At 34.8% G+C, this 12000-nt stretch overlaps 1 protein-coding gene across 1 annotated transcript; it reads left to right on the forward strand.

Moving 5' to 3' along the window:
- Positions 1–3917: 3917 nt before the first annotated feature.
- Positions 3918–7485, forward strand: LOC112510745. The gene is made up of 2 exons (XM_025116068.1): positions 3918–4080; positions 7060–7485. Exons 1-2 carry the CDS (start codon positions 4005–4007, stop codon positions 7269–7271), a joined length of 288 nt encoding a protein of 95 aa, XP_024971836.1. The 5' UTR covers positions 3918–4004; the 3' UTR covers positions 7272–7485.
- The last annotated feature ends 4515 nt before the right edge of the window (positions 7486–12000 follow it).

The raw sequence follows: 12000 nt of genomic DNA on the forward strand, positions 1-12000 counted from the left end.
AGCTACGAAGATGACAATATTGAAGATAACTCATTAAGTCATACTTTTGTTAAACTTTTGATGACTATTGTAGATATACTGATATTTTGGGACCGTATTTTGAGACACGTTATCTCCGTCTATGGTTATGTAATTATCTTTTGGTAAATTTTATTAGCTGCTCTGTTTTATATAGTGCGTTGTTTTTATCCCAATTGTGGCATCTCCCGTCTTTGATCACGCGGGACGGGGGTGTTACATACACATCGTTGTGTTATGGGATATTTTGGAAATATAAATGGTATGGTTTTAATTGGAAGATGATTTGTCGCAATCAATGATATGTTTATGAATTAATCATGTCTCTGAAACATGTATTTGCATAAATGTAGGATAAATATATTTTAATTATTTTAATGACTTTTATTTTTATAGTCAATGTAATTATTGAGCATTTGGCTCGGTTTTGACTTAAATAAGTCTTTGAGACATTTGTCCGATTTAATTCGCTCTATGTTGGGCCTTTGGAATTATATGAGGTTATGGAATATTTATTTGATATTACATGTTTTAGGTGCGATAGTCATTTATTTATGTCGTGTAATTTTAGACTGTAATGCAATAGATTTATAGACGTAGGAGTCGGTTGGAATGGGATAGTGTTCCCTGTATTGTAGCTAGAGACTCGGATCAACGGAGGACTCGAGGTAAAGACTTGGATATAGTTGAACTCGATGACTATATGATCCGTAGGAGGGATGTCAAGGTAAAGACTTGAATAGAGTTTGTTAAACCCGGTTTCAGTCATATAATAGTGAATTAAACAATAAGAATAACAATCTAGAGATCAAATCATCATGTATATTGATAAACTCTCTCAATACATGTTTCTCTCTCTACAATCTCTCTCTAGAATATTACAATATGAGTTTGATCTGTACACATCTATATATTACAATTACTATTACAAAGCTATTTATATGATTGACTAAACATACAAGCTAAACTACAATTGAGCACGATGTTGACTTTTGTTGACTTTAAGCTTTAACCTTTTCAATCATTAAGCTCAGTGATCTCGGATAAGATAATATTTGGCCTAACAATCTTCCCCTTTGTATTCGATATCACATTCTTCAAGACAAACCCTTTGTCTTCACTTCAAAAGATATTTGACATAAACAATCTCCCCCAATGAAGACAATTAGACTTTATCAACCTTTGAATAAGACAAATCTGAAAAATAACAATCTTCCCTTTTTAACAAATATATTTTTCAAACCAAAATCTTAACTTTGAAGCAATTTTTAAAATCATTCAGAAACTTTCCCTTTTGAGGTCACAATAGTCAACAAATCTTCAAGAAAACATCTTGAATCAATAAATAAGCTTTAGACATTCAGACTTGAAGTTTTGACACTACATGTACTAAGCTTCTCACCTTTATATCATGAAAGAATCCAACTTTAACAAACATAATCTTTAAATCTTTCTCTTGTAAGCTCAAGGAATCTTTAACGAATATATCAACAATAAACCTCAACAAGTCAGCACAAATTCTTCAAATCAGTACCAACCTTTTCATCAACATCTACAATCTTAAATCTTATGGCTTTTCAACCTTAGATTCAAAAGATTTAGAAACAAACCTTCTCATTCATGAACTTATTCAACAATATGTTATCTTTAACATCCCTTCAACATCATCATTTGTTACCAACATCTTTGAACATTATTTCTAGTCTTTGCATAATGTCTTTCTTCATATCTTTGTTCATGTCTTTGATGTTGTTAGGGTTTACTAGAGTTGAACTTAATGACCGTATAGTTCGTAGTGATTGTCATTTCTAATGAATGAGCTTGACCTGGATTTGAGAGATCCTGGGTAAAGACTTGGATAAAGTTGAACTTGGTGACTCTCCAAGAAAAAAAGACTTGGATAGAGTTAAGTTTGTTAACCGTGAGTCCCAAATCAAACAACAAAATCAAGTTTCAATGAGGAAATTAAGAGATTGATAGATGAAGAACATGAAGAACCAACTAGATTCTTATTATTAGAAATCAATAAGCTACAGTCTCTCAAACACCTTACACGACTCTCATTGAATACAATAATGATCAACTATGAATCTAATCCCCATGTCACATATTTATAGGTGACACTTACAAGTAAAGCCCATTGCCCTTAAGCCCAATTACATGATAATACAATACAATACAAGGGTAATTGTCTTTATAAAACATTCTAAAACTTAGGACTATTTTGGTCCTAACAATCCCCCCCTAAAGTTTTATAAAACAAACATCTCTTGAAAGTCTAAGTCTTCTCCCCCTGCTTTTTCTTAAAAAACTCTGGTGTGTCCGACATTTATAAGATCTTCAAGCTCCCCCCTAAAGATAACTCTTACTCTTTAAGTTTCAACTTTAAGATAAGATCCAATGTGAGTTAAGCACCACCATTTGCATAAAGTATAACTAAAACTGCAAACGACTCAACACAACCTTGAACCGCGAAATCATCACCAATATATTAGCTATAGATTAATCCAACTATGAGATAGATAAATGTGCGAGGCTCGTGACATTCCAGTGCAAATAGTCAAATGACAAATAATCTTTTAATGAACCACGAGTTGAATAAGCATTCAACTTAAGAACTTGATCTTGGTAAGCTCATAATAGGGCAATCAACATTTGCTTGAAGTATTAAAGCAAACACCTTTGACTTTATAGACCCGGAGAGAATAATCAACAATAAGCACATAACTTTCAAAAACAACAAGTCAAACCAGATAGATAAGCCGATTTCCTTTAACCTTTCAGAAAACTAAATAACCAGAATCAGATCCTAAATTCTCAGCCAGAAGAATGATTATGAGGACTCAAAACTCTTAGATCACAACCATAGCATCAGAAAGAAGATGGACTTGTGTATACAAGAAGGTCAGGCAGTAGATCATGATGAAACCTTTTCTCTAGTAGGTATGATTAAATCCATCAGGATTCTTCTTGTCATAGTTGCATATCATGATTACGAGATATGGCAAATGGATGTTAAAACTACATTCCTTAATGGAACTCTAAGCATGACGTATACATGGTACAACTAGAAGGTGTTAAGTATTCAAAGTATCCTGAAAAGGCATGCAAGTTGCAGAGGTCCATTTATGGACTAAAACAAACATCTCGTAGATGGAATCTTCATTTTTGACGAGAAAAATCAAGGAACTTGATTTTGTAAAGAACGAAGATGGACTTATGTATACAAGAAGGTCAATGGGAGCATAATAGTATTCTTGATCCTATATTTCGAGGACTGATCATCGAAAATGACATCCTAATACTTGAAGGTGTAAAATCTTAGCTAAACAAGTATTTCATGATGAAGGATCTAGAAGAGGCAGCATATATCCTTGGCATAAAAGATCTATGGAGATAGACCTAAGTGCTTAATTGTATTAAGTTAGAGTAAATACATTGATAAGATCTTGAAATGCTTCAAGATGGAGGGTTCAAGAAAGGAAACTTGCCAATGGTGCATGACATACAATTGATCAAGACTCGGTGTCCTAATACTAAATAGTAAATAGGACATAAATCGTATGAAGGATGTTCCCTATGTTTCAGGCTTCAGCCAGCAGTTCAATCGTAAAACTAATTTTATTTTCTTAATAAAACTATTACGATGCTATAAAATTTGACTATGGATGACTACTAACCCATTATTTAATCCAAATTCACTTATTTTTAACATAAAGGAGTTGAAAATTGTTCCTTGTGGGTTGTTTTTAACCTCTAAGAACTTAAGGGTGTTTTATACAATTTTTCTAAACTTTAGGGGTTGTTTATGCTATTTACAGATTTGTTAGCCCACCAAGCTACGGCCCAAGTTCTCCGGTTTCCTCCCCGTTTATACCCCCTCACCCCTAATTTCTGCTACTCGATTGGTTGATCGAAGAACCTTTCTTTCATTTTCTGTTCAGAATTCTCTCGATTTCCAGCATCAACACGACCTTTAATCGGTGATGGCGTTGAACCACGGACTTAGATCATGTGCTTCAAGGTTGCTTGTTTCTGTCGATTCATCTCTCGCCAAGTCTGGTAAAAATCCGTTACCTAATCTCTTTTGTAAGGATGTTGGGATTAATTATAATATTACTAAATTTTGTTATTTTTTTGATTTCTATATGTTTGTGTTTCGTAGCATACGAAACGTTCAGGTCGTGTTGTTGATTCGGATTGCATATTAATGCTGTTTTGATTATTAGTTTTCTAATGGATCTATGTACTTGATGTTTAGTGTGGTACGTCATAGATCTGGCTGAATTTTAGGGATTATACACTGTTTTTTGATGTATTTATTTCTGTGCTAATTTCTTGGTTTAGTTTTCTTTGGAAGGAAATGATTTTAGAAAGAGCTATAATAATTTGCCATGTTGGGTGTATAGGTGCAGAACAGTACGAGCAGTATGTAAATGCACCAGACTGTTAAAATTGGAGAAATGAAAGAGAGGGGAGCATTTTAGGATCAATTGTTCTATTGTTTTAGACTAAGAAGGTTTACCTTGTTTGTGTACTTGGAAATGAAAACATGATCCTGTGATGATGAACTTGCATCAAGCTAATGTGTTTATAAGATTTTAATTGTTCCAAAATAGTTGGTTTCTCTGCATCTACGGCCAGCATCATTATCAAGTTTCCGTTTTCAAACTGAAATGTCAGTCAAACCCTACTATTCATGTGGATATGAAGGTTGAAGAAAGGCAGACAGCTTTAAATGTCCAAGTAAAACTCTAATCTTTGTTTAGAAAGTTAAGCTTTCAAAGCGTGGCTTGTTCATCAGGGCTTCAAAATCATATATTTTACAAAACTATTTGTTTTAATTTTTTCATATCAAGTTAATTCCTGAATGCCCACTATTTGAGATTTTGCTAGAAGAATATGTTTACTTCAAACACAGTGCATGAAAGTTCTTGCCAAGTACGATAAATATGAAGAGGAAATAGAAAATAAGTGTTAGCACTGTTATCTATACCCAAACTAATGCAGTATGCCCCACTCGGATATAGGGTCTTGGGGGGTAGGATGTACATAGATCTATCCTCTACCCAAAGAAGTTGAGCTGCTGTTCTGTGAAGAACCCTGGCTTGTGAAAAGTGTTTGCGGACATAAGTGTTAACTATGTCTATCAGTATGTCTGAATCAGTTGCAGTCAACTGCTAAGTTAGAATAACTGAGAACATAAATGAGATGGAGGCTTTGAGAGCTGAAAGATATGTTCTCATGTGTAGGCTGAATTTTTCCTGATGCTGCAAACCATTTAGATAAATGATGTCGCAATTACAATGAAATTAGTTTCACTAAATATCAGAAATATCATGATGAAAGCTCATTACAACTGATCCCTCATTATTGTGGGTAAACATAACGGCAAACAATCTCAAAGAGGATTCTCAATTTTTACTATTACTATTGTTAATTTTAAATGTTTTTAATTTTATTAAATAACTCATTTGGCAAGCTGGACTTGATCATGTGCGTGTGGATGATTCTTTAGTCTGAAACCACCTTTACTTGATTCGAGTATTTGGTGAATGTTTGGTATTCTTGATCTAATAAATAGTTTTTCATGTTAATCTGAAACTTTTGTTTGTTAGATAACACTTGCAAAGGGGAGGGGGCTTAAAGGGGTTTTCACATCTTGGGATATGTCTGTACAAAGTTTGATGTATTAGAGGATAACCGAGTGGAAATTCACTTCCGAGAAATCAAACTTTGGCTCCATGCACTCCAAAGCATAATATGTTAATGTTTATCCTTTGTTGTAGTTAGAACTCTTTTAAATTCTCAATGAATTTATTGGATTTGATCATATTAATCGTTTTATAAAGTGATCATAAACTGATTAGGGATCAAGTTTTTAATTGACTGGTGTACATAATGTGGCCCATAATGTTTCTCTTAAAATGGTATTGCTGACTGTAGTCCTTATTATACTTGGTGATAATGGTACTCGACTTCTTGGTCCATCCTAGTTGTCCATTTTTACTGGCTGGTGGGAGCCTAAGACGGATGAAATAAGGTCCATCATGTTGTTTCTTCCTTCCAAAGCTGTCAAGATGCCGTTCTTTTAATTAGTCGGGTTGGAGCATGAAGATGAAAATAGTACCGGAAGTATTGTTTATAGGAAGTAAATGTTCATTTGTTAGCATTTTTAGTATTAAAAGAAAAAAAAGCAAAGAAAGGAGACAGTAGAGAGAGAGATCTTCTATTGGTTGAAAACCGACTTTAAAGGGTGTATTCAACGACCTACTATAAAGATGACTAAGCCATCTCAAGCATTGTTGCTATGGCTTTTGCTTGATCTGTACAATTCATTTTTTCCCATCTATTAAAATTATAATCAATTATTTCATTTATGAAATGGTGGAAGCATTTGTTTCATTTTCACATGCTCTCATGCTTGTTATTGTATTGTTATAAGCATCTTAAATCACATATACATGCAGTGTAAGGATTGTCTTTTCTCAAGAGCCAACCACACCACTTTTTTTGTGGCACCCAATAATATGCGAATCATTCTGTGTCCTGTGTATCACTCCATTAGCTTATTCTAATTTTAGGAAATAGTCTTTCTCGTAACACTTCATTAGCATATTCTATATTTTTTTGTGTCACCTTATAATATGCAAATCAGTGCATGTACATGTTGAGCCATCAGTGAGATACCACTCTGGAAAACCTAGAATTCTAACCTTGTGTCAAGACGTATGGGCCAAGGGACAGCACCTGTGTCTGCGTTCCTGAAGGCACCCCTCTCTTTCAAGAGGATTTGAGGAATGTATATGTACTCATTTCTGTGGAACATCTTTCTGTTAATTTACTTTGTTATTATATACTTGTGAATGCTTCTTTGTTCATCTTAATAACATAGAAACATGCAAAGTGTTGTGTGCCTTTTAGTTAGGTAGACTCTTTGCTTATAATCCAGTCTTAAAGATAAAGTTAAAAGATGTATATTGGAAATAGCTAAATTTCATCACATTTTCTTAAGGTTTTTTTTTGGTTATATTTGAACAGCTGAAAGAGGGTTTCATTCAACTGGAGCAAAAAGAATGGGAGGACATGGTCATGATGAGCCAGCGTACATGCATTCAAAGCACATGTACAACTTGGACCAGATGAAAAATCAGAAGCTGACCATGAGTCTCGGTGTTTTGACCGCCTTCAGCATCGGTGTTGGAGTCCCCATTTATGCCGTCATCTTTCAGCAAAAGAAAGCATCTGGTTAATTAAGCCACCTCCTATTCAGGTTGCTTTTCAAGATTTCTTTTTTGTGCTTGCTTAATCTCAATAATGCAGACAGACGACTTATGAATGCTCTGTAGTACGTTATCTGTTCTTTTTTGTTTAGATCATATATAACGGTTTTTGAGCATCCGATGGCAAATCACGATGCATCATCTTGCTTTGAAATGGAAATTGTTATTATTTTTTTTTGTGATTTTATATAGTTTTAATCTGGTGGTGGAACCTGTTCACACTTTTTTTGCACCCACTGGAGATGCCCTTAACAAACGGTCTGTTTGCAGGCTGCATATGCAAGCAGTGCAATAGTACACACCATAATTTCGTAACAGGCCTTTATGTGCTGCACTGAAAAAGGGCCGCATCTAGACCGGGAGCAGATACATTTTTTGACCAATTAGTTTCTATCAAATACCAGCTTTTTAATTGACCGGGGTTAACGTTAGTCGGTTTGGACCGATATTTTTTTAAAGCACCATGTGGTGTTTGCCCATCCGGTCAACTGAATGGTTAAAGTGGACTGGATCTTGCGACCGACTAAACGGGTCTAATCCGTTATATATTTTTGGTTAAAGACTGGTCAAAGGGCCGGTTACACAGTAACTGGTTAGGGGTTGGGTTCTCGTGTGAAGGAGAGTTAAGGTGAGAAGCGTAAGAATGGATTTCCACCCCTAGATGCATATTAGGATGAGATGCACTGGATCAATCCCCGTATCAAGCGTGTTTTATGGATGAGTTTGAGATTAAAGGTGGTCAAGAGTCCAGATCTCTTTTTACGTTTTTCACTTAAAACTCTCCTCACACGATCCTTTGAAAGCTTGTTGGAGGTTATTGTAAGGGATTATTATCATGAATAAACCACATGGGCTAAAAAGTGACCTCTAAACTTTTTTTTTACAAAACAGCGAAGAAGCCGCAAGTCAACGATGCAAGATTATTTTTTTTTTTTTTTGCGGTGACGCAAGTGCGATTTTGACTTGCTTTTTGTGTGTCAACGCATGTTTTTGCGGTGCCGCAAGCTGTGGTGTCTCAATTTATTTTTTGCGGTGGGCCCATGTTCCATCTAGAGACTTAACGTCATCCTCACCTTCCTTCGGCTTATCACCGGCAGTCTGTTCAGGAGGTCAAGAAATGTCAGTCAGAAACCACGAGGAAAAATGTCTTACAATGTTGAGTCGTAGCTGTTTTATGGATTTTTTTGGAGGTCAATTAAAAATAAATTTTTTTTTTCTCATGATTATATGTATGATAATGAGGGCTGTGCATAACCTGTTTTTGCTACTGCATATATAACCCTAGTAATTAATGGCACATATATTTATTTGGTTTGATTTGATTGTAGAGAAAATTCCAGGAAAATCCAAAGAATTTTTTGATTCTAGAAAGTTCTTTTAACAATTTTCGTAACCAAATAATTCTTTAAAACTGGTTAAATAAATCTTTTTGAACCTGAATATGAGTGTCTTGAGGAGACTTGTTTTGATTTGAAACTAGCCTTTATTTGCTTTCCTTTTTTACACGTTGAACATAACGATTCCTTAGTAAAAGAGTGTTGAGGAAGGATAGTGACTCGTTCTTTTCTTAAAAAAAAAGATGGAGTTAGAGTAAAGATGGCGTTCCGTTGGAGGGTCATTGAAAGTGGAGGGGTTAGCGGTGTTGGGGTAGTTTAGGTTTTTTTTACACTTTTTGTACCGTATTTTACAAGAGTTTGAAAAAACTCAATGAACTTTTCATATTTTGAGTGACCATGACATTTTTTTAACAAACAAATCATTGGATTTTCTGAAACCTGTTAAATACATTCTTATAACTTTATGAAATGAGTTAATGTTGTAAAATATGGGAGTAGTCCGTAAAAATCCGACGACCATTTATATTTTGCACAATTGAGTCATTGGACATCTTTTTAAACAAATAAATCCTTACATCAATAAAGAATGAATCGTGGATTTGTTTCCTTTGTTATGGTGGAGTTTTTAAACTATGGTTATTGGTTAATACTTAGGGGGCCGTTTATCAAACACTTATCCGGTAAATGCTTATCGGTAAAATTCAACACTATTATTTACTTACAGGGGGTAAGATTTTAGTCCACCAAAACGACATCGTATGCAACAATTTACCCGGTAAATGCTAACCGTGATAAGAGTGTCGTCCTCACTTACCGGGTAAGACTCTCGATCCTTGTCTCCTTCTTACCGGGTAAAATTCTTAATCCTTATCATATTCATCTGATAAGGTAAAGCGCTTACCCGGACAAACGTTTGGTAAACGACCCCTTACTTTATCCATCCCATGAACAATGGAGAACATAAACAATATACCATGACTTATTGCAATTTAAGCCAAAAGAAAGTTTGTGATGCAAAGCATAAACCATATATCAAACCCAAATTCAAAATATACATAAAACCCATAGAATCTAAATTTATATCCTAAATCAAACAAAAAAGAAAGATGAGATCTAAAATGGCTCTCACTGATACCATCTACGAGAACGTGAGGTCGTCTTTGAGAACGACGAACCAGGTGTTAGTCTGAAAATGTTGCTCATATCTAGTTGAGAACGACGATGAGGAAAAAGATCAGAGTGAGGTTGAATTCGTCGCACTCTTTTCTAGTTGAGAATGACGAGAAAGAAATGAAAGTGAGGCTTTAAGTTAGGGTTTGAGCTAGGGGTGTTTAAAAAAGCCGTTGGACCGTTTAAACCAATTGAACCAAGTTAAACCAGACTCTTTTTGGCGGTTTGAGTGGTTTGGCGGTCCAATCTAGTCTAAAAAATAGCCAAACCGCTTGTTGCGATCTGGTCTGCGGTTTGAACATTTTTCTAAGCGATCTGAAATGAACCAACCATCAAAAATACACATGTATGTTATCATGTTGTAGGCTCAACTTTAGGTCCAATTAAAAATATTTGTCCAGGACATTATATTTTTAATTTTTATTTCTCAATCAACCGTGTTATCTAAATTGGCAAAAATTCTAAAATCCGTCAAAAAATAAAATCCCAAATCCAAATCATTCTTCGACTTGCTCAATGTTTGCCCAAAGTTTCAACTATTATTGATTCACTTGTTTAACTATTTTTCAACTTGCTCAACGTTTTCTTTTAAATCTTAGAGATAAATATTTCTTTTATAATTCGGTATACTACTTTTAATAATGTTTTATCGATATAAATTTCATTTTGGATATAGATACTACGTTTTTTTTAGTTTAAACCCATAAATCTGGTCAAACCAGACCGCTTTTTTGTGGTTCAGTTTGGTCACTTGCTAGCAAACCACTCGGTTTGAAAGTTTCCTAAACTGCCATTGTGGTTCGGTTTGTAGTTTAGAGAGTTAAACCACCCAAACCAGATCGCAAACATCCCTAGTTTGAGCATTTAGTTTGGATTTTTTTTTCTTTTTTCTAAGTTTTACTTGTTATGTTATACAGGTTACCAGTCATTCTTATCGATAATATAGTTTAGAGTAAATTACGGATTTAGTCTCTATATGGTTCACACTTTCTATTCACAATGGTCTTAAAATGAAAATGAAAAACCACAAGGGTGGTGCCTGATTGGTTTGAGTTTGACTCCAAAGGTCAAAAGTACCTGAAGGTCTCAGGTTCGAATCCAAGGAGAAATAAAAATCCCCTTGTGGCCACGGAGGTTCAAATGCAGTGACTCCGGGTTATCTGCAAAGCAGGTGGTCGCTCTGAGATTAGTTTTCTTGCATAGCGGGTTGGATATCCAGGTTAATCAAAAAAATAAATAAATGAAAATGAAAATAAATATAAGGATGAGATTCCTGGTTTATATTTTTACACTTTTTGAATCCCTTCCATTAACTTGAGAGGACATTTTGGTCATTTGTCATTGTTTTATCTTTTTCCTCTAAAGAAGAAGATGATCATAACAAACCCTAAAACTACTTTTAAAAACTCCAAATCGGAACATAAACCAAAAAACCTTGAATCAAAGCATAAATATGTTAAATCTTTTTGAAGCATTATCTCTTATTCTGTCAACATATCAGTGAGTAAACAATATTATCTCTTATTCTGTCAACATATCAGTGAGTAAACAACATTATCTCTTATTCTGTAAGAGATAATGTTGTTTACCAAGTGTTTATAGCCTCATACCGGATAAGTGCACAGAGCACCATTTATCCGACAAGAGGTTATAGACACTCAGTAAACAATCCTTATCTTGGAGAATACATTTTCCAAAGGCAGATCTAGCATGAGTTTGTAAACAAAAAGTGGAACTCTGCACGACTTAGTACACGAGCTTGAACTACACACGGTCCCGTGAAGCGAGTTAGATTGCAAGATTGAAGTCGTTTTGTATCTCACAAGGTCCAATAGGCAACATTCAAATGCAAATATTACAAAATCACATGCATCAGTTATCATAAACTAGGAGTGTTTGCAATTCGATGTGGTGCCATTTAGAGTTAAAACCGCAAACCAAACCATATGTGATTTGAACAATTTTCCGAATCACAAATTACACTGCATATGCCTGGCACGCAAATTACAGTATGATGTGGTTTGTACCTAAAACATACAATAAGTTACATCATAATACAGTTTGACAATTTTACAACTCAATTAGACGTCGGGTTGTTTCCGGTTGAGTTATTTCGTGTTGAATTGGGTTGATTGGGTTTTTGGGCACCCCTGCCCATGGTTGCCAAAAAAACCCTAAGGCTTATGGGTTGT

The sequence above is a fragment of the Cynara cardunculus genome (genome assembly GCF_001531365.2).
Source record: "Cynara cardunculus var. scolymus isolate 2C chromosome LG 4, CcrdV1, whole genome shotgun sequence".
In the NCBI taxonomy this organism is placed as follows: domain Eukaryota; kingdom Viridiplantae; phylum Streptophyta; class Magnoliopsida; order Asterales; family Asteraceae; genus Cynara; species Cynara cardunculus.

Bases quoted from the DNA above. Each gene is read 5' to 3' on its own strand.
- LOC112510745 (XM_025116068.1), top strand. From the start codon at position 4,005: ATGGCGTTGAACCACGGACTTAGATCATGTGCTTCAAGGTTGCTTGTT. The intron at 4,081-7,059 runs GTAAAAATCCGT...ATATTTGAACAG, and splicing joins TTCATCTCTCGCCAAGTCTG to CTGAAAGAGGGTTTCATTCA.